The sequence below is a fragment of the Rhinoderma darwinii genome, chromosome 10 (assembly GCF_050947455.1).
Source record: "Rhinoderma darwinii isolate aRhiDar2 chromosome 10, aRhiDar2.hap1, whole genome shotgun sequence".
Lineage (NCBI taxonomy): Eukaryota > Metazoa > Chordata > Amphibia > Anura > Rhinodermatidae > Rhinoderma > Rhinoderma darwinii.
The window spans coordinates 100,967,453-100,994,860 of NC_134696.1; the positions used below are offsets into that span (position 1 = coordinate 100,967,453).

A 27,408-nucleotide genomic window follows, 5' to 3' on the forward strand; every position below is an offset into this window, starting at 1 on the left:
GTTATATGAGGTTTTCAATTCTAAACCATTTTCACCCCTTTTGTTTTGGGCCATTTCAGAACAAGTATCATTCAAAGCTCTAGTTGAAATATAATAAATGGGCAATTACTGTATTCTGTAATACATGGCTGCATCAGGTCCTTCACATCAAATCCGGCCCTTTTGAGGTAGCGGTTATTTCTGGCTAATATAGGAGGGTCCGGGGTGGATAATTTTCCTCATAGTAGACAACCCCATTAAAAAAAAAAGCTGCCTTCTTCCCCCACTGGTTTTTAAAAATATTCTCTGGGTAATCTAAACTAGATCTTGCCTGAAAAAAGTCCAGAGGGGTGAAAGTCTTGGTGCATCAACTGAACTATCAGCAGTACTTAAAAAATTGTTTGGCGACAATGTTGGGCATATAGAACGGGGGAGTTCTGGAGTTGTCACCCACGGCCTCCTGGGCCATTTTGCTAAGCAAGGGCACAGATGATTTTTGGGTGCTGCCGATCAATTCCAGGAAGGAAAAGAAAACCTTGTGAGGTTCCCTTTAAGACTGGCTCTCAAGTCCCTGATCAACAAATTAGCGGCTCTGCGGGGACAAGGGGGTAAAGTGGAACTTTTTTTATTTTAGATCTTGTTAGTCAGTGACCACCTTTTTCCCCCTCTTTGCCACGGCCCGGCACATGGGCAACTAAAACGGCTCTAGTGAAAAGACCCCACTAAACATCCCCATAGAGCTCGGCTTCCTGAACCAAGGGGTTAACTACACAACATTTTTGATTTATAAGTGGACTTATGATCCCGGTGCCAGATTTGTGGTGTGGTAAATACCACTGGATGTTTTTCTAAAGACTTTTGGAGTAGCTATGTCTGTTTTGGAGGACTAAATCTATTTGACAAAACCCACCATGGTCAAGGGTCCCAATCCATTTCAACGTCCATTTAGACTTTGTCATTTTATTAGGTTTCTTTCGAGTGACCCCCTCCCCGAATCCAAACACAGCTGGAAACCAAAGACCTCTCTATGACCTGATGGGTTAACTCTTCAAATTTTACTCTGCCCCACTTTGTATAAATCCCCTCCAAAGTTTCTCGGAGCCCTCGAAGCTCAAAGACTGGCTCAAAAAGTTGACTCCAACCTTTTTGAAAATCGACTACAATGTATTTAGAATCGTCACATTGAAGTTTTTTTTTTTTTATGACTTTAAATCCCTTTTAATCCTTGTATTATGCATGATGGACGACTCGTCAAACAGATCCGTGACTGCTAGACGGTCGCGGGCAAAAGCATGAAGCACAGTAAAATGGTAGTGGCCAATGGAGCGGCTGAGAACGTCACTTACGTACGCCTATAATGACTTTAACCTTTGTCAATCTCTTGTGCACACACGTTATGGATTAGAAGCCGCCATTGAACCGTGTCCCAGATGAGTGATCGCTTTCCCCTGTTAAATTTGTAGCTTTGCTTGTTCATCCCGCGTATAGCCCCGAGGGTCAGGGACATATGACGCCGCATAAAGGATTCCCAATGGTTATTTTTTGGGGTAGGTTTCTACAATCTCTCAGATACTTTTTACAATAGACTTGGCCACCTGACCTGGTAAAACGGGGATTGGACCCCATAAAGGTCTCAGATGGGAATACCCCTTTAAGGTCTAACTTTACAGTATTTTATTTAGTATTACGTACTTTTGCACAATCTATATTTATTTCTCTTCTTGCAGCTCCCTGATGGGGTATTCTTTTGGGTGAGTGAGTTTAGGTTACCTAGCAACCACCACTTCCTGTCTGTGTGACCACCATTTGAATACATCTGGAAAATTATGCTAATTCAGAATACAAATTTGCAAGAATAAGTCATGTGATATGTCCTTGGAAAAAGGAAAATCATCAGCAGAGAGACAACATCTTCCATTACCGGTACATAAAACCCCCTCCCCCCTGATCTAGGGCGTTCACAACCGCAATATAGAAATGTACTAAAATTTGTGATCCAGCCATTGAATAAAACACAATCTTCCCTGATTTGTCAAACTTTTCTCTTTCGGGCTACGATTGAATTCTATGTAAACTTCTTTAAAGACTCGGTGACTCTGTGACCAAATGATAGCTCCATAGCTGCTACAAATGGCTGCTGGAACATAGCTATGTATGTTTTAATGTTTGAACAAATGAGTGTTTAGTAATTTATTGTAGGGGGTACATTATTATTAATTATAATACAAACTGCTGCTGCAGAAGCTCTTTAAAAAAAGAAAGGGGAGCTTCAGAGGGCAATCCAATCACAGCACAAGCTATCGGCCGGTATTGATCATGTATATTCTAATATACATTTGAATTTATATAACTTTGAGTAAAATACAGAGCTGGACTTTAGGAACCACAAATGGGATAGTTGACCAATAACCCCCCCTTCCTGACATCTATCATCTAAGAGCCTCCATTACTCCACCTTCAAGGGTGTAGGTATGGGGGGTGCACAGGTAGAAGTCGTACCCGGGGCCCAAAGTTCCCTCTGCCACAAGGGAAGACACCAGTAATGTGGTACGTGCGGGTCCTGCTTCAGATTGTGCATTGGGGTCCAGGAGCTTTAAGTTACACCTCTGCCCACCTTGCAATATTAGCAGACTGTACAGTGGGCATCCACCAGATGGGCATTTAAAATGAGATTCGAGAGGTTTGGGCCTCCTCCAGACGCTTTCTGGATAAGGCATACCTTCCAACTGTCCTGTATCCAGCGGGACAGTCCTGGATGGCTGGTAGTATGTCCCAGTTTCAACTGTATCTGTGTCCTCGGGATGCAGATACAGTGGAATCCAATGGTGAGACAGGGAGCTGTCAGCTCCCTGCTTCACCATTCACTATGTAAAACCGGCTGTGAGCAATGCAGTGACGTCATCACCCCTGTCTGCACCGGGCCACTCACAGCGCAGACCAGATGAGCCGAGGGATCTCCTCAACTCGTCAGGGGAACTGGATTAGGTGAGTATTTTTTTTTTCTTGGGCATTATACTAGGTATGGGGGTAACTAAGGGGGCATTATATTGTATGAGGGCATTATACTGTATGTGGGTATTATACTGTGTGGGCAGCTATGGGGCATTATAGTGTATGGGGGCAGCTACGGGGGAATTATACTGTATGGGGCATTATACCGTATGGGGAGAGCTATGGGATATTATGCTGTATGGGAGCGTTATACTACATTTGGGGGGCATATATGCGTCATACTGTATGGGGACATTATACTGTAGGGGCAACTATGGGGCATTATACTGTATGGGCAAATTATACTGCATGTGGGGGCATATATGGGGCATTATACTGTATGGGGGCAGCTATAGGAGCATTATACTGTGTGGGGGCAGCTATGGGAGCATTATACTGTATGGGGGCAGCTATGGGGGCATTATACGGTATGGGGGCAGCTATAGGAGCATTATACTGTATGGGGTTAGCTATGGAGGCATTATACTGTATGGGGGCATTATACTGTGTGGGAGCAGCTATGGGAGCATTATACGGTATGGGGGCATTATACTGTGTGGGAGCAGCTATGGGAGCATTATACTGTATGGGGTTAGCTATGGAGGCATTATACTGTATGGGGGCATTATACTGTATGGGGGCATTATACTGTATGGGATTAGCTATGGGGGCATTATACGGTATGGGGGCATTATACTGTGTGGGGGCAGCTATGGGGGCATTATACTGTATGGGGGCAGCTATGGGGGCAGCTATGGGGGCATTATACTGTATGGGGGCAGCTATGGGGGCATTATACTGTGTGGGGGCAGCTATGGGGGCATTATACTGTGTGGGGGCAGCTATGGGGGCATTATACTGTGTGGGGTTAGCTATGGGGGCATTATACTGTATGGGGGCAGCTATGGGGGCATTATACTGTGTGGAATTAGCTATGGGGGCATTATACTGTATGGGGGCAGCTATGGGAGCATTATACTGTGTGGGGTCAGTTATGGGGACATTATACTGTATAGGGGCAGCTATGGGAGCATTATACTGTGTGGGGGCAGCTATGGGGGCATTATACTGTGTGGGGGCAGCTATGGGGGCATTATACTGTATGGGGGCAGCTATGGGGGCATTATACTGTATGGGGGCAGCTATGGGGGCATTATACTGTATGGGGTTAGCTATTGGGGCATTATACTGTATGGGGGCAGCTATGGGGGCATTATACTGTATGGGGGCAGCTATGGGGGCATTATACTGTATGGGGGCAGCTATGGGGGCATTATACTGTATGGGGTTAGCTATTGGGGCATTATACTGTATGGGGGCAGCTATGGGAGCATTATACTGTGTGGGAGCATTATACTGTATGGGAGCATTATACTGTGTGGTGGCAGTTATGGGGGCATTATACTGTATGGGGGCAGCTATGGGGGCATTATACAGTATGGGGGCATTATACTGTATGGGGGCAGCTATGGGAGTATTATACTGTATGGGGTTAGCTATTGGGGCATTATACTGTATGGGGGCAGCTATGGGAGCATTATACTGTGTGGGAGCATTATACTGTATGGGGGCAGCTATGGGGGCATTATACTGTATGGGGGCAGCTATGGGAGCATTATACTGTGTGGGAGCATTATACGGTATGGGGGCATTATACTGTATGGGGCAGCTATGGGGGCATTATACTGTGTGGGAGCATTATACTGTATGGGGGCAGCTATGGGAGCATTATACTGTATGGGGGCATTATACTGTATGGGGGCATTATACTGTATGGGGGCAGCTATGGGGGCATTATACTGTATGGGGGCAGCTATGGGGGCATTATACTGTGTGGGGGCAGCTATGGGGGCATTATACTGTATGGGGGCAGCTATGGGGGCATTATACTGTATGGTGGCAGCTATGGGGGCATTATACTGTGTGGGGGCAGCTATGGGGGCATTATACTGTATGGGGGCAGCTATGGGGGCATTATACTGTATGGGGGCAGCTATGGGGGCATTATACTGTATGGGGGCAGCTATGGGGGCATTATACTGTGTGGGGGCAGCTATGGGGGCATTATACTGTGTGGGGGCAGCTATGGGGGCATTATACTGTATGGGGGCAGCTATGGGGGCATTATACTGTATGGGGGCAGCTATGGGGGCATTATACTGTATGGGGGCAGCTATGGGGGCATTATACTGTATGGGGGCAGCTATGGGGGCATTATACTGTATGGGGGCAGCTATGGGGGCATTATACTGTATGGGGGCAGCTATGGGGGCATTATACTGTATGGGGGCAGCTATGGGGGCATTATACTGTATGGGGGCAGCTATGGGGATATTATACTGTATGGGGTTAGCTATGGGAGCATTATACTGTATGGGGGCAGCTATGGGGGCATTATACTGTATGGGGGCAGCTATGGGGGCATTATACTGTATGGGGGCAGCTATGGGGGCATTATACTGTATGGGGGCAGCTATGGGGGCATTATACTGTATGGGGGCAGCTATGGGGGCATTATACTGTATGGGGGCAGCTATGGGGGCATTATACTGTATGGGGGCAGCTATGGGGGCATTATACTGTATGGGGGCAGCTATGGGGGCATTATACTGTATGGGGGCAGCTATGGGGATATTATACTGTATGGGGTTAGCTATGGGAGCATTATACTGTGTGGGGGCATTATACTGTATGGACCATCATTAATATGCAAACAAACACGACATAATGGAATAGTGTGCTGTCATGTAAGAAACTCCCCCAAATCCACAGTTATAAGTTGTGTGATACCTGCAGGCTCTGCCCTTCACTACAGCGGAGAAGCACAGGAGGAGGAGGTAGGAGCAGCTTCATGCAGCGGGATATGTTTATCTGTGTATAACGCTCTAGGACTGCTTATAATAACACCACAGAAGATTTTAGGTTACCCGGTCAGGAGAGGCTTATACAACAATTTCCAAATATACACAGATGTAGCAGAGCTGAGTTTGTAATTTCAAATAACTTATGGTGAGATCACAATAGGGTGACCCTAAAATATTATCTTAACCAGGGGCGTAACGACTATTGCGGGTGCAGAGGTTGCATTTCCTAAATAAGACCAATGGTCCTTCTGCCACTACTACTGTGAATGGCACATGACGGGGGTTGGTAAAAATGTTTGCATTGTGGCTACAACTCTTAAGTTAGTGATTTAGGATGAGGGACGAATGATGCAGCCCAACAGAGTAAAATTATAATTTCAACTCTGCTACATCTGTGGCTACAAACACTTTGCATTGCAGGTTTGTGTTGAGTTATTTCATGCTGTTTCCTCCATTCACTTCCAGGGCTGCTTCCAAATTCCACTGTTTGTGCCTATGAGCTCTCACAATACGCTACTCTTTGAAAAAGTATTGATGCAGCTTTGGATGTGAATGGAGAAGGAAATATGTAACTCAATATTATTACAAAATAAGTCAAGTAAAGTTTTTACCAACATCTTATGTCGATTTTGACTTTAGAATGTGATAATAAAAGGACACATAGAAGGTCATATCACAAGGTCACAGCAAGTTCTCTCTGGTTCCACAATTTCAACTTTTTGCCTTCAGAAGTTTTTCAACAAATTTTACAATTTTTCCATTAAAGGGCTTTTTCCATCAGGGACATTTATGACATATCCACAGGATATGTCATAAATGTCAGATAGATGCGGGTCCCACTTCTAGAACGGGGCCCCCTAAACCCCGTTCTGCCCTTCCCGGCTCTCGCTGCCTCCCGGACACTTTCTGGTTATATGGCCGGGAGTAACCAATATATAATCTTTTTCATGGTCAGAATTCACCTGCTTCTGCCGCAACACAGAGCATCAGAACGGGGTTTAGGGGCCCCGTTCTAGAGATACGTGCAGGTCCCAGAGGTGGGACCCGCATCTATCTGACACTTATTATATATCCTGTGGATATGTCATAAATGTCTCTAATGGGAAAACCCCTTTAGTGCAATAATTGCACTTGGAAGTTCTCAGAACAAAACAGAAAAGGTAATAATAATATAGAGTGAAATTCCTTTAATCCAGCATCCAGTAATCCACAATGTTTGATAATCTGGTCCTTGTTTCCAGCAAAGAGCTGCAATATAAGATAATAGTAGTTTTTGTGGTCACATCTTATTTGAGTTTCCTTCCTGAAGTTTCTCTATCCGGTAATCCAGAATATTTTATAATCTGGCATTTAAATAGTCCCATTGACGCCGGATTAAAGAATTTTTATTGTAATGATAAATGTTATAATATAACTCTCATGCGTGTTTTAGAATAAGACTGGTATCTGACCGCTGTTCCTAATAAATTCCCTCTTATGGGTATACAGGCGACATGGAGTTTTGTATCAGAAAAGCGGAACTCCCCCCTATAAAGAAAGATTATGTCATTAATCAGGTGAAGAATGATAGGAGATAGAGCGGCTACTGAGCACCAGCTAGGGGGACTGCACATAGGAGAGACTGCGGCTATTGAGCACCAGCTAGGGGGACTGCACACAGGAGAGCCCGCGGCTACTGAGCACCAGCTAGGGGGACTGCACACAGGAGAGACCGCGACTACTGAGTACCAGCTAGGGGGACTTCACACAGGAGAGACTGCGGCAACTGAGCACCAGCTAGGGGGACTGCACATAGGAGAGACAACAGCTACTGAGCACCAGCTAGGGGGACTGCACATAGGAGAAACTGCGGCTATTGAGCATCAGCTAGGGGGACTGCACATAGGAGAGACAACAGCTACTGAGCACCAGCTAGGGGGACTGCACACAGGAGAGCCCGCGGCTACTGAGCACCAGCTAGGGGGACTGCACACAGGAGAGACCGCGGCTACTGAGCACCAGCTAGGGGGACTGCACACAGTAGAGACCGCGACTACTGAGTACCAGCTAGGGGACTGCACATAGTGGAGACCGCGGCTACTGAGCACCAGCTAGGGGGACTTCACACAGAAGAGTCTGCGGCTACTGAGCACCAGCTAGGGGGACTGAACATAGGAGAGACCACGGCTACTGAGTCCCAGCTAGGGGGACTGCACATAGGGGAGACCGTGGCTACTGAGCACCAGCTAGGGGGACTGCACATAGGAGAGACCGTGGCTAATAAGCACCAGCTAGGGGGACTGCACATAGGGGAGACCGCGGCTACTGAGCACCAGCTAGGGGGACTGCACATAGGAGAGACCGTGGCTACTGAACACCAGCTAGGGGGGACTGCACAAAGGAGGGACCGTGGCTACTGAACACCAGCTAGGGGGGACTGCACATAAGAGAGACCATGGCTACTGAGCACCAGCTAGGGGGATTGCACACAGGAGAGACTGCGGCTGCTGAGCAGCAGCTAGGGGCGACTGCACATAAGAGAGACCATGGCTACTGATCACCAGCTAGGGGGACTGCACACAGGAGAGACTACGGCTACTAAGCACCAGCTAGGGGGACTGCACACAGAAGAGACCGCGGCTACTGAACACCAGCTAGGGGGAACTGCACATAGGAGAGTCCGCGGCTACTGAACACCAGCTAGGGGGGCTGCACTTAGGAGAAACCACGGCTACTGAGCACCAGCTAGGGGGACTGCACATAGGAGAGACCATGGCTACTGAGCACCAGTTTTGACGTGCGCACAGAGGAGACTCCGTCCTTGCAGCGTGATCACCAGGAGAGAGAGAGCAGTGCTGCTGTGTGTGCTAGCCAAGTGTTCAGCAGTGTCAAACACAATAAAGCACCGCTCTACTGGTGATCAGCGCCGCAACGCACACAACGGCACTGGACACCGTGAAAGGGAAGTCTGGCAGCAAACATGCCCCACATGCCAGCAGTTTCACTGGTGCCACATGTTGCTGACCCCTATATTTCAGTATACTTCCACTGTTTGTCAACCTGTCGTTCAAAAGACAGTATCACACATGATAGGATTAGATACAGCAGCTCAGCAGACTGTATCACACATAGGATTAGATACAGCAGATAGTATCACATATGATAGGATTAGATACAGCAGCTCAGTAGACTGTATCACACATAGGATTAGATACAGCAGATAGTATCACACATGATAGGATTGGATACAGCGGTTTATCAGCCAGTATCACACATCAGTCTTAGATACAGCGTCTCAGCAGACAATATCACACATGATATGTTTAGATACAGCAGTGCAGCAGACAGTATCGCACATGATAGGCTTAGATACAGTGGCTCAGCAGACAGTATTCAGTATTACACATGATAGGATTAGATACTTGGCTCTGCAGACAGTATTACACATGATAGGCTTAGATCATGGGTTTAGCAGACAGTTTCACACATGATAGGATTAGATACAGCAGCTCCGCAGACAAAATTCACACATGATAGGATTAGATACACAGCTCAGCAGACAGTTTCACACATGATAGGATTAGATACAGCAGCTCCGCAGACAAAATTCACACATGATAGGATTAGATACACAGCTCAGCAGACAGTATCACACATGATAGGATTAGATACACAGCTCAGCAGACAGTATCACACATGATAGGATTAGATACACGGCTCAGCAGACAGTATCACACATGATAGGATTAGATACACAGCTCAGCAGACAGTATCACACATGATAGGATTAGATACATCAGTTTGCGATGGTGAATGTAATGTTATTTGCTTCTCTGGTACCGCACAGGACGGTCTTGCTGTACATTATAGGATTATAATCTCTTGCTCCAGTGTTTCAGGACTCGTCACATTATTTCTACTTCATTGTGTGACGTCCTCCTGTGTTTCAGAGGGAAATAAACTCTAACATGGAAACCTGCAGCTGTTTTATGGTCTTGCTCCTGGGTAAGTATATGGACCGCTGGTCTTGTGTCTAAAGCTTTGAGTATAATAAACCATCGACTCTAAGTCCTTATTCAGACGAGCGTAATATACGTCCGTGTCCTGTCTGTAAAAAACACGGACTGCAAACGGACGACATCGATGTTCTGTCCGTGTTTTTTATGCACCAGTTGCGAAAGAAATGATGAGAAAAAAACAAAACAGGAACACTGATGCCACACGGAACGGAAATGCATGAAATACAGTCCGTTTTTTTGCGGATGCAAAACGGACACGCTCGTCTGAATAGGGCCTTACTTAAAGGGCCAGCAACCCTGAGGGTATGTTCACACGTAAAAATTTTAGAAAAAAATGGCTGAAAATTACGAGGCTATAAAAATGAAGCTTTTTTTTTTTAATTTGAAGCTTATTTTTTTAGGCCGTTTTTTTTTTGTAGAATCAATGGATAATCAGCTCTAAAAACGTAAGCAACGCAAAAATACGCCTCGTGTGAACAGCACATTATATTTCCCATTAAAATCAATAGGACACTGTTGGCAGACGTATTTCAAGTGTATTTTGGAGCGTAAATGATGCTTTTACGCTTGAAAATAAGTTGTGTGAACAAACCCTTAACTTTATTTATTTATTTATTTCAGCTACTTATATAGCGCCAACATATTCCATGGCGCTGTACAGCAGTCCTCATTTTAACTGTCCCAATTGGGGCTCACAATCTAATATCCCTATTGGTAAGTTTTTGGGGCGTGGGAGGAAACCGGAGTACCTGGAGGAAACCCACGCAAACATGGGGAGAACATACAAACTCCATGCAGATGTGGTCCTTGGTTGGATTTGAACCCAGGACCCCCCGTGCTGCCCTAATAATCTTAGAATGATGCAGTCGCACGCAGCAGATTTTGTTGCAGAAATTTCTGGGACTGAAAATCGGTTCCATTTATCCGAATTTATCTAAATGTGGTTGTTTCTGCGGCTAAAGGATCCCAACACTGAAGATATGTGACATAAAGTAGGGATCACGGGGGAGGGGGAGGTTTCTGCACTTCCTGTCATTCATCCCATTGAAGAACCCAACAGCCAGCGTCTCCCCAGCCTGAAATGGCTGATAACATAGAACAATATATCACATTCAAATTGATGATAGACTGAGGTTTACGGCCCCTTTAACGGTTACCAGTTACTAATCTCTGTCCACACTTGTTTTGCAGCGCTGCCGTCAGTTCTCTCAATGGCATATACACACCCAGGTACTGTAAGTAGCTTTGGAGAATTATCACTTTTTGCTTCTCTTGCAAAAATAATGGCGTCTGTGTTTTTTTTTTCTAAAAGTGGAGTGAAGCCTGTCCAGCCTGGTATCGGTTCATATGCGCCAATTTTTTAAAAACTAATATCTGCCATAGATGTACGATACAGGTTTTACAGTATTGTGGACTGACACTTCCCCTTTAAAAAAAAAAGGGGACATGTTAATTAAGTCAGGCACGTATTTCCTGACTTAATTGCACCTTCTCTTCAGGCATACAAAGACATGATATGTGAGCACCAATTTTTAAAAAGGGTTTGTGGGACTATACAGTACTGTGCAAAAGTTTTAGGTAGTTGTGGAAAAATGCTGCAAAGTAAGAATGCTTTCAAAAATAGAAGTGTTAATAGTTTTTTTTATCAATTAACAAAATACAAAGTGAATGATCAGAAGAGAAATCAAAATCAAATCAATATTTGGTGTGACCACCCTTTGCCTTCAAAACATCATAGATTCTTCTAGGTACACTTGCACAAAGTTATGGATTTTGTAAGATTATAGTCAGGTGTATGATTAACCAATTAAATCAAACAGGTGATAATGATCATCATTTTCATATGTAGGTCAAAACACAGTCAATAACTGTAACAGAAATAGATGGCTTAATACTGGGTAAGGAACAGCCAAACTCTGCTTCAAAGGTGAGGTTCTGGAAGACAGTTTCATGTCACAGGTCCACCATGGCAAGACTGAGCACCGCAACAAGACACAAGGTAGTTATACTACATCAGCAAGGTCTCTCCTAGGCAAATATTTCAAAGCAGACAGGGGATTCAAGATGTGCTGTTCAAGCTCTTTTGAAGAAGCACAACGAAACGGGCAACGTTGAGGAGCATAGACGCAGTGGTCGGCTAAGGAAATGTAGAGTAGCAGATCAAGGACACATCATGCTTAATTCTCTTTGAAATCTGAAGAAGTCCAGCAGTCTCATCAGCTCAGAACTGGCAGACACCATTGGGATCCCGGTACACCCATCTACTGTTCGGAGAAGTCTGGCCAGAAGTGTCTTCATGGAAGAATTGCGGCCAAAAAGCCATAACTTCCACGTGGAAACAAGGCCAAGCGGCTCAACTATGCATGAAAACAAAGGAACTTGGGTGCAGAATAATGGCAGCAGGTGCTCTGGACTGAGGAGTCAAATCTGAAATATTTGGTGTAACAGGAGGCAGTTTGTTCGCTGAAGGTCTGGGGAGCAGTACAATAATGAGGGTCTGCAGGCAGCAGTGAAGCATGGTGGAGAGTCCTGGAGAGCGGTACAATAATGAGGGTCTGCAGGCAGCAGTGAAGCATGGTGGAGGGTCCTGGGGAGCAGTACAATAATGAGGGTCTGCAGGCAGCAGTGAAGCATGGTGGAGAGTCCTGGAGAGCGGTACAATAATGAGGGTCTGCAGGCAGCAGTGAAGCATGGTGGAGGGTCCTGGAGAGCGGTACAATAATGAGTGTCTGCAGGTAGCAGTGAAGCATGGTGGAGGGTCCTGGAGAGCGGTACAATAATGAGTGTTTGCAGGCAGCAGTGAGTCATGGTGGAGGGTCCTGGAGAGCAGTACAATAATGAGGGTCTGCAGGCAGCAGTGAAGCATGGTGGAGGGTGCTGGAGAGCGGTACAATAATGAGTGTCTGCAGGCAGCAGTGAAGCATGGTGGAGGGTCCTAGAGAGCGGTACAATAATGAGTGTCTGCAGGCAGCAGTGAAGCATGGTGGAGGGTCCTGGAGAGTGGTACAATAATGAGGGTCTGCAGGCAACAGTGAAGCATGGTGGAGGGTCCTGTAGATTGGTACAATAATGAGTGTCTGCAGCCAAAAGTGAAGCATGGTGGAGAGTCCTGGAGAGCGGTACAATAATGAGGGTCTGCAGGCAGCAGTGAAGCATGGTGGAGAGTCCTGCAGAGCGGTACAATAATGAGTGTCTGCAGGCAGCAGTGAAGCAAGGTGGAGGGTCCTGGAGAGCAGTACAATAATGAGGGTCTGCAGGCAGCAGTGAAGCATGGTGGAGGGTCCTGGAGAACGGGACAATGATGAGGGTCTGCAGGCAGCAGTGAAGCATAGTGGAGGGTCCTGGAGAGCAGTATAATAATGAGGGCCTGCAGGCAGCAGTGAAGCATAGTGGAGGGTCCTGGAGAGCGGTACAATAATGAGGGTCTGCAGGCAGCAGTGAAGCATAGTGGAGGGTCCTGGAGAGCGGTACAATAATGAAGATCTGCAGGCAGCAGTGAAGCATGGTGGAGGGTCCTGGGGAGCGGTACAATAATGATGGTTTGCAGGCAGCAGTGAAGCATGGGAGAGGGTCCTGGAGAGCGGTACAATAATGAAGATCTGCAGGCAGCAGTGAAGCATGGTGGAAGGTCCTGGGGAGAGGTACAATAATGAGGGTCTGCAGGCAGCAGTGAAGCATGGTGGAGGGTACTTGCAAGTCTGGGGCTGCATTTCAGCATATGGAGTTGGGGATTTGGTTTGGATTATTGGTGTCCTCAATGCTGAGAAATACAGGCAGATACTCATCCATCATGTAATACCATCAGGGAGGTGTTTGAAAGACTCCAAATTTATTCTGCAGAAGGACAACGACCCCTAACATCCAGCCATTGCCATTAAGAACTATCTGCAGTGTAAAGAAGAACAAGAAGCCCTGGTAGTGATGATATGGCCCCCACAGAGCCCAGATCTCAACCATTATCCAGTCTGTCTGGTATTACATGAAGAGATAGTAGAATTTTAGGAAGCGACATCCACAGAAGATCTGTGGTCAGTTCTCCAAGATGTTTGGAACAACGTCCCACCAAGTCTCTTCAAAAACTGTGTGCAAGTACCTAGAAGAATTGATGTTTTTAAGGCAAAGGGGGGGTCACACCAAATATTGATTTGATTCAGATTTATTTTCTGTTCATTCACTTTTGTTAATGGATAAAAACGATTTGTATTGTAGATGAGATTGATAAATTGATTCCTATGGATGTATCACGTATAAACAAGCAGTGCCCCCTCCAACCCTCTCTGCAGGTCCATTTTTGGGATCTCCTAATGGGATTTATATAAGGTTCTCTTAAAGGGGGGCACTAACTTACCATGTGTGCTGTGCAGCTTAATAAAACTAAGCCAATGTGTATTACTGTCTGGATTTTAGGGTTGGGGTTGGTATTTGGGATGGTTTTCTCCAGTGCACTGTCACATCTCTGTGTCTCTCCCGCAGGCTCGCTCCTTTACCCCTATGGACCGGCTTATGATGACCTGACCACTGAAATTGAGGATGACGGTGGCACAGACAGCATCGCCCTGACACATTCATTTACCTTCTTTGGTGAAATTTACAGGGATCTTTACGTAAGTCTGTAATATGACTTTAAGGACAATAATTACTGACACCGGGATTATATTCGTTTTGTCTTTACTGAACATGCAGAAAATATGACAACAGTGAAAACTTGAGCTCTAGGCAAAATATAACTGGTGCTCGGTAAACAATACAGTCTCTGCTTTTATCCGGCACTTCAATATAACACAGTCTCTTATAATCCGTAATGATTAAAATATGTTCTCTTTATCCGGTGCCTTAGGATAATAAAGTCTCTTAGCTTCCAGGTTTAGTGTAATGTGATCTTTGAGGTCCGGCAATGTAATACAATGCACTCTCTGATGATCCGGCACTTAATGCTCTATGTTACCTTATGCTCAAAAATGGCGTCTTCAGCTTCTTGCTCTAAACACTCTCCTCTTAACTCCGCCGGATCTCCTTAACTTGGAACTCCAGTAAATGCGTGTCTGATACTTCACATTACTTATGCTCTGCTGCTGGCCAGAATGCTCTTTATCTTTTACAGTTATCTGAGCCACAATGTCTTCCTTACTTGCTACAGCTCTCTCAGTCCAGTCTCTGTCTCTTCCTGTCCAGCGCTTCTCAGACCTCTCTCCAGACACTTCCTCACTAGACCTCTCTTGTATATCACTCCACACACTAAACACTGTCGATGTACTAACCTCACAGCGCCCTCTAGTGGCCGGCCACAACCTCCCATTTCTCAATGCCATACAATCCTTTTGCTGGGTTACATCTTTTCCCCCAGGTTTATCAGTTGCCGTCCCGGCAACTTGCTGTGGCGTCACAAATCCTTCAAACCTAGAAGGAAGTCTTCCAAAATTGGATCGTTGAGAATGACGTACCTGCGACAACTCTTCTTCCACAGGAGTAACATTCTCTTCTTGTACTTCACTGGTACTTTCTTGTCTCTCTGGTACTTGAACCGGCGGACTCCACCAACCTTCATCTATGGGAACGGGTGTTGCAACAGGAGGATCTCTAGTGTTTGCTTCTGGTTCACGACTTATAAATGTGCAGGGTCTCAGCATATTTCTGTGTACGGTTTTCAAAGGGCCACTACTACCCTCCGGCTTGATCACAAATACAGGAATATATGGATTGGGCTGACGCACCACCTCATACGCCAAGGTTTCCCACTTCCATTGCAGCTTTCCTGCTCTTCTTGCACCCTGATTTCGCACGATTACTCTATCACCCACTTGCAAAGGTAGTTCCTTCAATTTCTGATTTACTGTAAGATCATGAGGCCCCAGTCTCTGCGCCACTAAATTATACATTTCTTGTACCTTGCGTCGATGACCCCACATCCAGGTCTGCGGAATCCACTCTTCTTGTTCTTCCGGGATAGGCATCATTAAATTTAGGGGACATCGTCCATTTCTTCCGAACATTAACAGAAAAGGAGAATATCCAGTAGTGGCATGTACAGTGTTATTATAGATCCAGATTAATTCTGCAATGTAGTCAGGCCATCTCTCTTTTTTTTGTTTTTCCAGTGTTCGCAACAACTGCAATATGGTCCGATTCATCCTTTCACAGGCCCCGTTCCCTTGAGGGTGATACGGGGTCGTGCGGGTCTTTTTAATCTGGTACAATCTGCATAATTCTTCTATTACTCGCCCCTCAAAACAAGCTCCTTGATCAGAGTGAAGCTGTGAAGGACATCCATAGGGTAAGATGAAATGAGTCCACAATCCCTGTGCCGCAGATTCAGCCGTTTGATCTCTGGTAGGTACGGCCACTGTGAATTTGGTGAAGTGGTCTATCACAACCAATAAATATCTGTACCCTTGTAAAGACTCATCTACTGTCAAATAGTCCATCATGACCAACTGTAATGGATAATGCGTCTGTATATGGCCCACCGGAGCTTGTTGTTCAGCCGCTCTGGCCAGGGTGCAATTTCTACAGTTCTGACACACTTTCTGTGCCACTGCAAACAGCAGAGGATGATAGTAGAATTGTTGCAACCAACGGAAAGTCTTTTCAGGACCATAATGCCCCTTTTTCTCATGCATCCACTTAACCGTACTTTCTAACTCTCGCTCCGGCAACACAGCTTGCCAGACGGGTCCTTCCATGGTCGGTAGGAATACTCGGCGGTACAATATCCCTTGTTTTACTGCCAATCTATCTCGTTGGCGATATATTCTCTGTCCCACTCCAGACAATCGCAATCGCTCTCGTTGATTGGGTCGGTATCTCTCTAGCACCCATCTTCTTACAGTCCGAATTTGAATATCTTGCAACTGCTGTTTCTTCCATTCTTCAGCAGTCCATTGATCGATGGTTTCTCTTATGGGCTCCACAGTATGCACCGGAGCACTTTGAATATTCTCACCTGGCATCTGATCATGTACTTCATTGCCAAGGAAATTAGGAGTCTCTGTTTCCTCTAACTCCTCTTCAGTCAGTCCTTCAGGCAAATCTACTGGATTACGGGACAGGGCATCTGCATTCCCATTAGCTCGTCCTGGGCGGTACTTTACAGTAAATTTAAATTTGCTAAGTCGCGCTCGCCAACGTTGCTCCATAGCACCCAATTTAGCCGAGTCTAAATGAACCAATGGATTATTGTCAGTCCATAACACACACTCTGCGCCCAGCAAGATATCTGCAAATCGCTCGGTAACCGCCCATACGACTGCCAAAAGTTCCAACCGGAATGAGCTATAGTTGTCCGGATTCTTTTCCCCATCTCTCAGCGTCCGACTGGCATAAGCAATGACACGTTCCCGTCCATTCTGCACTTGAGAAAGAACAGCTCCTAATCCTTTTAAACTTCCATCGGTACACAAAACAAATGGTAGAGAGTAATCTGCATACGCCAAGACAGGAGCACCAGTTAGTCGTCTTTTTAACTCTTGGAAGGCTTGTTCAGCCGCTATTCCCCAAGTGATACTTCTCTTATGATCGACTCCCGGTTTGGTTCCGTTCAGTAACACATATAGGGGAGCAGCCACCTTAGCAAAATTCTGTATGAACCGTCTGTAATATCCAATCAGTCCTAGGAAACTTCTAAGCTCTGTTACTGTCTTTGGTACCGGCCATTGTTGCACGGCTCGTACTTTGGCATCCATTGGTTGTACACCGTCTCTAGTAACCACGTGTCCCAGGTACTCAATTCTTTCTTTAAACAAGTGACATTTGCCCGGTTTTAGTTTTAGACCATGTTCTTCGATACGCGTAAGAATCACTTTCAATCTTTCCAAATGTTCTGTGAAAGTGTCTGAGAAGATAATGATGTCATCTAGGTAGATGAGCAAACATTCAAAGTTTAAATCTCCCAAACAAACTTCCATCAAGCGCTGAAATGTAGCTGGTGCATTGGTTAGACCGAACGGCATTCTCAAAAATTCGTATAACCCCATAGGGGTGATGAATGCAGTCTTTTCTTGATCTTCTTCTGCAACTGGTACTTGCCAGTACCCACTGGCCAAATCCAGGGTAGAGAAGTATTTGGCCTTACCCAAAGCCAGCAAAGAGTCTTCTATTCGTGGTAAAGGGTATGCATCTCTGACGGTGCAGGCATTCAATCGCCGGTAATCTACACAGAACCGCAAGCTTCCATCTTTCTTCTTTACTAATACTATGGGAGAAGCCCATGGACTCTTACTGGGTCGGATAACATGACTGTCTAGCATGCGTTTTAGCAACACTTTGGCTTCTTGATAAAAAGCGGGCGGAATGGTACGGTATCGTTCTCGTACCGGGTGAGCATTTCCCGTATGTATTTCATGTTCTAAAGTTGTTGTCAACCCAAAGTCTGCTTCATTCTTGGAAAAAGCCTTGTAGTGCTCTCCTAACACTCCCGCCACTTCATCTATTTGCCTGGTAGTCAAATCCGTTCCTTCTAAAGGTATTTGCTCCAGTAATCGCCTCCCAATGGTGTCATTAGCTTGAGTGGTGGCTCGACACACTGTAACCACAGCTACACTTTCACAAGGATAACTCACTTGCCAATCTGAACGGCTTTCCACTTGTTCCTCCCTCACCGGAAACACTTCAGCTACTAGTTCCCGGGGAAATAAGGTTACATTTTGTTTCGTGATATTAACCACTCGTAATAATACTTGTCCAGCCTGTACCTTGCATATCGACCGGGCCACGGCTACTCCTTCTTTCTGCAGAGCTGATTCAATTAACACAGTGGTGCCCTTTAACACTTTATTAGTACCCACTGGCAAGGGTAACAACATTTCATGGCCTGCTGGTACTTGTATACTTCGAGAGGCTGGTATCTTAACCAGTCCTACCCTTCCAGGCCAATTTAACAGTTCTCCATTAATGCGACAATGTTTTAAAGTGCGCTGTAAAGCCATTTGAGAAGGTCGTTGAGTGGGTATTTGTTTCCAGTATTTTGGGCCCAGCTCTTGTGACATTACTCCATCTAAGTCCCGCAATATATTCATTCCTAGAATCACGGGAATGTCAGAGTCCATAGCTTTTTCTACTATGATAACCCCCTTTTTGTTCAAATCACGATTCCATATTGAAATGTCCATTTGTATAACTCCCAGGATAGGGATAGGTAAACTATTAGCTGCCTTGAGTCTTATCCAAGTGTCACTCTTCTCACATAACAAGGAAGGGAAATAAGTTTCAAACACAACTTTATCCATAGTGGTCACTTGAGATCCAGTATCGATTAAACATGACAACTCAACGCCATTGAATTTTGCTACAACGACGGGACATTCCCCCACTATATCTGTAGCATCTAACGCAGGGCATGTATCCGTGGACTCTCCTGTAGTTTGCCCCTCAACTACAGGTCGTTCTAGTTTAAATTCCTGCGATTGCTCTGATAGTGAGAACGCATGCAATTTCTAGCAATGTGTCCTGCTCGGCCACAATTATAGCAGATGGTAGGGTCTGGAGCATTCCTACCTTGATTCCTTCTATCCGCAAACGACTGTCTCTCTTGTGAGTATCGAACTGGAGTTCCAGGGTCAGGCTTATTAGTAATAGCGGCTTTCAACTCTCTCATGGCACCTTCCAATGACTCCATCCTTGCCTCCATGTCGGGGTTCTTCTTGGTTACAATTTCTGCTTGCCTGACCACCGTATCAGTGCTGGCCGATTCCTCTCTTTCCAATGCGATAGCTTCCGTCAATAATTGATGAATCGTCATATCTGGTTCTTTCTTTAACTTTTCCTTCAGAGTTCTCCTTAACGGTGGATTCTTGAGACCTATTACAAACTGATCCCGCAATACTACGTGTACATTGGTAAAGGACCCGGCTGATTGTTCTTCTTTACGTTGCAACATTGCCATTATTTCCTGTAATCCATTTGCAAACTGCGCCAGTGTCTCTTCTTCTTTCTGCTGGCGGGCAAAGAATCGCTTCCTTATCATGCCCTCAGAGGACGTATCCCCATACACATCATCTAATAGCTGCCGAATTTGTTCGAAGGTTTGTCGATGTCGTGCTGGCTGTAACAAAACGGTTTTCCTAGCTTCTCCTTCTAAGGTACTTAGCGCCAATTCTACTTTTAAATGTGGAGCGACATTACAGAGCCGTGCCGCTCCTTCCAGCCGTTCACTCCAATCTTCCAACAATAGATCAGATCCATTAAACTTTGGCAAATGATTTAAGAGGGCTCCCACCGGTATCATTGGATGGGTCACACTGGATGATAATGTTGTCTCGTCCATTGTATCTGCATCCATCCTGCCGCACTACGCCAAGTTGTAATATGACTTTAAGGACAATAATTACTGACACCGGGATTATATTCGTTTTGTCTTTACTGAACATGCAGAAAATATGACAACAGTGAAAACTTGAGCTCTAGGCAAAATATAACTGGTGCTCGGTAAACAATACAGTCTCTGCTTTTATCCGGCACTTCAATATAACACAGTCTCTTATAATCCGTAATGATTAAAATATGTTCTCTTTATCCGGTGCCTTAGGATAATAAAGTCTCTTAGCTTCCAGGTTTAGTGTAATGTGATCTTTGAGGTCCGGCAATGTAATACAATGCACTCTCTGATGATCCGGCACTTAATGCTCTATGTTACCTTATGCTCAAAAATGGCGTCTTCAGCTTCTTGCTCTAAACACTCTCCTCTTAACAGCCGGATCTCCTTAACTTGGAACTCCAGTAAATGCGTGTCTGATACTTCACATTACTTATGCTCTGCTGCTGGCCAGAATGCTCTTTATCTTTTACAGTTATCTGAGCCACAATGTCTTCCTTACTTGCTACAGCTCTCTCAGTCCAGTCTCTGTCTCTTCCTGTCCAGCGCTTCTCAGACCTCTCCCCCGACACTTCCTTACTAGACCTCTCTTGTATATCACTCCACACACTAAACACTGTCGATGTACTAACCTCACAGCGCCCTCTAGTGGCCGGCCACAACCTCCCATTTCTCAATGCCATACAATCCTTTTGCTGGGTTACAAGTCCACGACACGACCACGAGATTGATAAAAACCAAGACAAACCACTTATTAGATCCACAGCCCAGGGGATTTAAAGGGTGACACCTCGTAAAAGTTTTCGGAGTACAATATAGCAAGAATGCAATATTTCATTCACTGTTTCTGTGAGTGCACATGGGTATAGCTTGCCATGGGAGTGTCCAGTCTTGTGGAAGTATGTGACCCCATGTTAATATTCAATCCACTACTGACTCTCGCGCATTGTCTCCCAAAAAAGATCTCCCAAATCCCCAGCAGGGCAGACATGTAGATGACCGCACGGCTAAACAAAACACTGTCCAAGTGGGGATCTTATAGTTGACACCATTTATAGCGGCCCTCTTGTCTGCTTCTGTATATTGCAACATTCTCTGTCTGACACTGTTTATGGACGCAGGCATTATGTATGGGCATAATCTAGCTGCCATAGTTAATAAGGGCACTTTCTGGATGCCTTGGTAAATGGGGGAACTCTTTGACTGGCACTGATTATGTGAGTTCTCTGGTACCATTTATGGGGATACCTTGGCACTGCTTGTGGGGGCATTCTCTGGTTGGCATTATTCATGGAGCGTCTCTCTGGCCGACAGTATTAATAGGGGCACTTTCTGGCTGGCAGTGTTCATGTGGGTTCTGTGGTAATATTTATGGGGGCACTTTCTGGATGGCATTATTTATGGGAGTACTCTCTGGCTGGCACTACTTATGTGGGTAATCTGATACTGTTTATGAGGGGAACATTTTGGGTGACAGTATTTGGCTGGCACTGCTCATGTGGGTACTCTCGTTCTGTTTATGGGGGCATTTTATGGATGGCATTATTTATCGGTATACACTCTGGCTGGCACTGATAATGGGTGTACTCTGGTATTGTGTATAGGAGCACTTTCTGATTGACAGTATTCATAGGTGCACTCTCTATCTGACACTGATAATGGGGGTACTCTTGTACTATTTATGGGGGCACTCTCTGGATGGCAGTATTAATGGGTGTACTCTCTGTCTGACACTGATAATGGGGGGTACTCTTGTACTATTTATGGGGGCACTCTCTGGATGGCAGTATTAATGGGTGTACTCTCTGTCTGACACTGATAATGGGGGGTACTCTTGTACTATTTATGGGGGCACTCTCTGGATGGCAGTATTAATGGGTGTACTCTCTGTCTGACACTGATAATGGGGGGCACTCTTGTACTATTTATGGGGGCACTCTCTGGATGGCAGTATTAATGGGTGTACTCTCTGTCTGACACTGATAATGGGGGGTACTCTTGTACTATTTATGGGGGCACTCTCTGGATGGCAGTATTAATGGGTGTACTCTCTGTCTGACACTGATAATGGGGGGTACTCTTGTACTATTTATGGGGGCACTCTCTGGATAACACTATTTATGGGGTCATTGTCTTCGTTGCTTGTCATCTCATTGTTAACTCTCTTTTTCTTTCTACTAACAGGTAAACAACAATGGGGCTATCTCATTTAAAGGGCCGGTGACTGAATACACTCCCGATGCATTCCCCATTGATGATTTCTGTATGATCTGCCCATTCTGGGGAGACGTGGATAATGAATGTGAAGGGTTGATATATTACAGGCAGACGAAAGATGTGGATTTGTTGAAGCGTTTATCTGATGATATAAACAAATTGTTTGAAAATCTAGACTTTGTAGCAGAATGGGCCTTCATTGCAACCTGGGACAATGTGGCGTATCATGGAACTGAATCCAACAAGGTGAATATCCAGAGCGAGCTTGAGGGAGCCCCAAGGGACGCCAACTCCCATTCCCGTGATTGAAAATCTTTTTTCAAAAATATTTAGGCTTCTGAGGTCACACGGACTCGGCACCAGCTTATCTTGGGTGAAGCAATAGTGATCAATTAAAAATTTCAACTTTGTAGATCTCTTTCCCCTGAGATCAGTTGGTCAAAGTCGTCTGATGGCGCCTATAATTTTTACCTAATTAAGTGGCAGTTACCGAAAATCTCAAGGTCTAACAAATGCTCCTCTCTAATTTCTCTCGTCAGACGAACACCTTCCAGGTCGTCCTTGTAGCTGACGGTCTAAGGTCTGTTGTTATATTTAACTACCATGATATTCAATGGACAACAGGCACAGCTAGCGGAGGAGACCCCCTGACCGGTCTTGGAGGCATCCCTGCCCAGGTATTTATATGGAGTTCGCTTCTTAAAGGCACAGCGGTAAAATTCTAATGGGAAACACAAGACCGATTGAGGGCACTACAAATGTACAAACAAAAAGTTTCAAATTGTTCTCCCATGATGCATCACTTCCAGCCGACATTTTCCAAAATTTTTGCCACTCAGGTTGGAGTTTAGTTATTACATGACATCTGTAAAGGGGAAGGGACATTACATTGGGGGGTGGAGGAGGCTGACACATATTTGGTGGTGTGGGAAAATAGGTGTCATGGAGAAAAAGACCATTGGCTGCCAACAGTTAAGCATCATTATAGATTGGGGGAGGGCTATTATGCCCCTGTGCTTGGTAATACCAAGTTAATGAACTTTTCTTTCAAACAGGCCGGGTTTAACACGGGTGAGGAATACTTCAACATGCCCCTCTCCAGAACTGAGCATGTATTAAATATTAAGACTACCACTAATGCTGGGATGCCTGGACGCTGGGTCTTCCAAGTGAATCAATTCAGGGTGCCCGGTGGCTGCATTTTCCTAGGTGTGTATTTAGAGTTATAGTGGTCCCCGAGCGATCACTAGTATGGGGGGTCCCTAATCCAGCGGCGCTCAAGCATCTGTTCTGCATTGTACAGAGCTGTTTTCTTACTATAGACATTGATCACATATTGCTAAGATATTGCACCAATGTTTGATCTGTGGGAGTCCGAACTGTGGGATTCCTACCGATGTATAGAACGAAGGGTACACAACACGTTAGTGCCCTACATCGGAAGGGTCTCTCAGTATATACCCCTATGAAAGGCTGCAACGTATCGTACCCTATAGGCATACAAATGGATATGTCGCTAATAGGATCCCATTGTAAAAACCGTATACTGCACGGTATACATTTTTTACTGTATAGAATAGCGTAGCCTACCACACTCACTTTTACTCCAAAAAAAAGGTATGCCCGTGCTCTTTTGGCATAAGCCAGGCGAATGGGGAATGGATAATTTCAGTGTGTAGCTTTCGAAGCCATACGTCAATTGTCGGGATGGATCTTCACTAATCAGCCATAGATGGAATATTCTAGCGGTATGTCATCAATGTCTTAGGAAGACCCCTTTAATCTCAACAACTGAGTCATTTGAGACAAGTTTGGTTACTAGGGTCTGATTTCCTATCTGCCAAGACGGCACAATAAAAATGTTGTGCCGTTATCATAATAGGAGCAATCTATAAATGTGCCGGACTCATATTTGTGAGTCCGGTGTATTCCTCGGGGGAGTGTTTCCCCTTTTCCTCAGGGGTGTGGTTGGCGGCTGGCTGCTGTGTTCCTGTATCTACAGCGGCCCGCCAATCACTGAGTCCGGTGTTTTCTGTGAATGATTCTATTAGCCAAACGGCACAATATATTTTTTGGCGCCGTTTTGGCTAATAGGTGAGCAGACCTGTCCCCATACTGTATGTAAACTTATAATGTAGATTTACATGTTTTGACAATTGCCATGAAAGAACCAGACTTTTGCCAGAAAGGAAAGTAACTTCTACCAACGTTTCTGTAGGAAGTAATTTAAATACGAATATGGACTTGATGGAGATCATGTTTCAGATCTGCTCATAAAGCTCTTTCTTTGCTTTTGTTCTATCTCCAGATAGTTTCCTACATTATGGACAAATTATTTGGAGTGACGAAGCTTGTGCCGATAAATGTTCCTGTAAACGCAGCGGGGCAGTGGAGTGCGAGACCAAGAACTGCGATGAAGGTCTTGTCTGTCTGCCCGCAGGTCGACACTACTTGTGCCAGATCAACGAGAAAGACTGTTAGGTCTCCACCTAAAGATCTAGTGATGGGTCTTAGAGCCTCGGACCTCTTTCCCTTGCTTGCATTACTCTCTCAGCCTATCATCTATCTCACACAATATTATTTAGGTATAAATGATAGACCAAACCTATCCCTTTATGTTCCACCATCGCATCATCCAAAAAGGTATAAAACGTCTCCAGACTTCATCATTTCTGGTGTCACATGATGGAAATCCGGCCAAATTCTTCCAGCCAGATTTCCTCCAGGATCAGAAGAAGACTTCTCTTCTCGGGTTCCTTCCATGGTGTCCTTCTCTGGTCTCCAGTGTTACTGAACCCTCAACCATGGTCAAAAGATTGAAGTCAGTCAACGGTGTCTATCATTCCTTTGCTTGTGGATCCTCCATTCTTTCCTTTTAGCCAGACATTAAATAAATAGCTCAGCTCTCGTGTTCTCTGCAGTCATTCTTACTTCTCCAGGGTCCATCGTTATTCACAAGGAGTAGGGAAAGGATTTTGAGAATGAAGATTTCCAATTTCCAGACTGTATATGTCCTCGTTCCTGCTCAACTTTTTGGACAAGAAGATGGAACTTTGGGTGTGGGGCAGTTTTCTCTTAGAAGTTGGTGGCAACTCAACCTATTGAACCCTCTGATTTAAAAAGAAGAAGGTGCTCCAACCACTTGACCAAAAACTCGAGCAGGAACGAGGAACTTCTAAGCCTGGCAAGAGATTAATTGCCAAGGAATCAGAAGCCGGGACAGTATAGTCTAGAATTTTAATGGTAATTTTGATAGCGATTTAGCAGTAATTTCTCTAACCTATCTTCTTCTGACTTGTCATAGATCATTGAGTCAGAGATTTCCAGTAACAAGTATCTCAGATTGGCGCCAGAGGGGTTTTGGCACGCTATAAGAAGCTCCAGTCCTTTGTTATTGATATTACCATTGGTCTAAGCTTACAACTTCCACCATTGTGGTCTTCTAACGTGTATCTATGACATGCCAACAGATCATTTTTTGGGTAGGTCCTCTATAGCCATATGTAGCTCGATGGAGCAGTCCTAAAATTAACAGACCCACATGGAATATTATTTGCCTGGACGTTTGATTTATAAGAGATACTTGATTTGTACTTTAAATTTAGGGGGAAGGATTCTTTTTGGTTTATTCCATAGTTTAGATCTAGAGCATTATCTATTATAAAATTCTAACATCTTCCATTATTTCCAATATCCTACAATGAGAGAATTCTTCATCTGAATGTAAGACTTTGGGACACAGGGGAGACTCATATATAAATTTTCTTGTGTGGCTCATATGTACCTTATATGTCAATAAAGGGAAACATCCGAAGCCAATCATAAAAATAGTTCTTTTATTTGTATTGTCGTCCTATACTATAATCTCTCGCCCATCACAGTACATTATACTCCAATACATACAAATGTGAAGTCCCTCTAATCTGTTTCCAATAGTCTGGCACTTATTTCTGGTATGGAACCATGGAGATAAACAATTAGGTGATACATTATCAATAGGTTTCATAACTTTCATGGGGGATCCCTACACTTAAAGAAGATATGTCAAGTTTCTATATGAGGGTAGGATATAGTAGAGGGGGAGACGCTGAGCTTGGAGTGTAGTTTTCTAAGATTTGATATAAGTATTTTTGTGTAAAAAGCTGTTTAACTGTTATCAGGATTCATAGAGAAAGCCTGTGAGTCCTGCTTCCCCCCACCACTCATAGAGAAAGCCTGTGAGTCCTGCTTCCCCCAACCACTCATAGAGAAAGCCTGTGAGTCCTTCTTCTCCCGACCACTCATAGAGAAAGCCTGTGATTCCTGCTTCCCCCCACCACTCATAGAGAAAGCCTGTGAGTCCTGCTTCCCCCCACCACTCATAGAGAAAGCCTGTGAGTCCTTCTTCTCCCGACCACTCATAGAGAAAGCCTGTGATTCCTGCTTCCCCCAAATACTCATAGAGAAAGCCTGTGAGTCCTGCTTCTCCTGACCACTCATAGAGAAAGCCTGTGAGTCGTTCTTCTCCCAACCACTCATAGAGAAAGCCTGTGAGTCCTGCTTCCTCCCACCACTCATAGAGAAAGCCTGTGAGTCCTGCTTCCCCCCACCACTCATAGAGAAAGCCTGTGAGTCCTGCTTCCCCCCACCACTCATAGAGAAAGCCTGTGAGTCCTGCTTCCCCCAACCACTCATAGAGAAAGCCTGTGAGTCCTGCTTCTCCCGACCACTCATAGAGAAAACCTGTGGTCCTTCTTCTCCCGACCACTCATAGAGAAAGTCTGTGAGTCCTGCTTCCCCCCACCACTCATAGAGAAAGCCTGTGAGTCCTGCTTCCCCCAACCACTCATAGAGAAAGCCTGTGAGTCCTGCTTCCCCCGACCACTCATAGAGAAAGCCTGTGAGTCCTGCTTCCCCCGACCACTCATAGAGAAAACCTGTGAGTCCTGCTTCCCCAACCACTCATAGAGAAAGCCTGTGAGTCCTGCTTCTCCCGACCACTCATAGAGAAAGCTGTCAATCATTTTTTTAGTGGGCGGAGAAAGAAGGACTCAAAGGTTTTTTTATGAGTCTT

At 45.1% G+C, this 27,408-nt stretch overlaps 1 protein-coding gene across 2 annotated transcripts; it reads left to right on the forward strand.

The window, feature by feature from the left end:
* The first annotated feature begins 5,778 nt into the window (after positions 1-5,778).
* LOC142661638 (alpha-tectorin-like) lies at positions 5,779-26,092 on the forward strand. Of its 2 annotated transcripts, XM_075839058.1 has the most exons (9): positions 5,798-5,807; positions 9,764-9,818; positions 10,454-10,546; positions 11,024-11,062; positions 14,306-14,436; positions 22,323-22,601; positions 22,895-23,032; positions 23,411-23,564; positions 24,664-26,092. In XM_075839058.1, exons 2-9 carry the CDS (start codon positions 9,782-9,784, stop codon positions 24,834-24,836), a joined length of 1,044 nt encoding a protein of 347 aa, XP_075695173.1. In that variant the 5' UTR covers positions 5,798-5,807; positions 9,764-9,781; the 3' UTR covers positions 24,837-26,092. The 2 variants fall into 2 exon arrangements, with proteins under 2 accessions (XP_075695174.1, XP_075695173.1); XM_075839059.1 differs by lacking the exon at positions 10,454-10,546 and having other exon boundaries at positions 5,779-5,807.
* Positions 26,093-27,408: the final 1,316 nt, after the last annotated feature.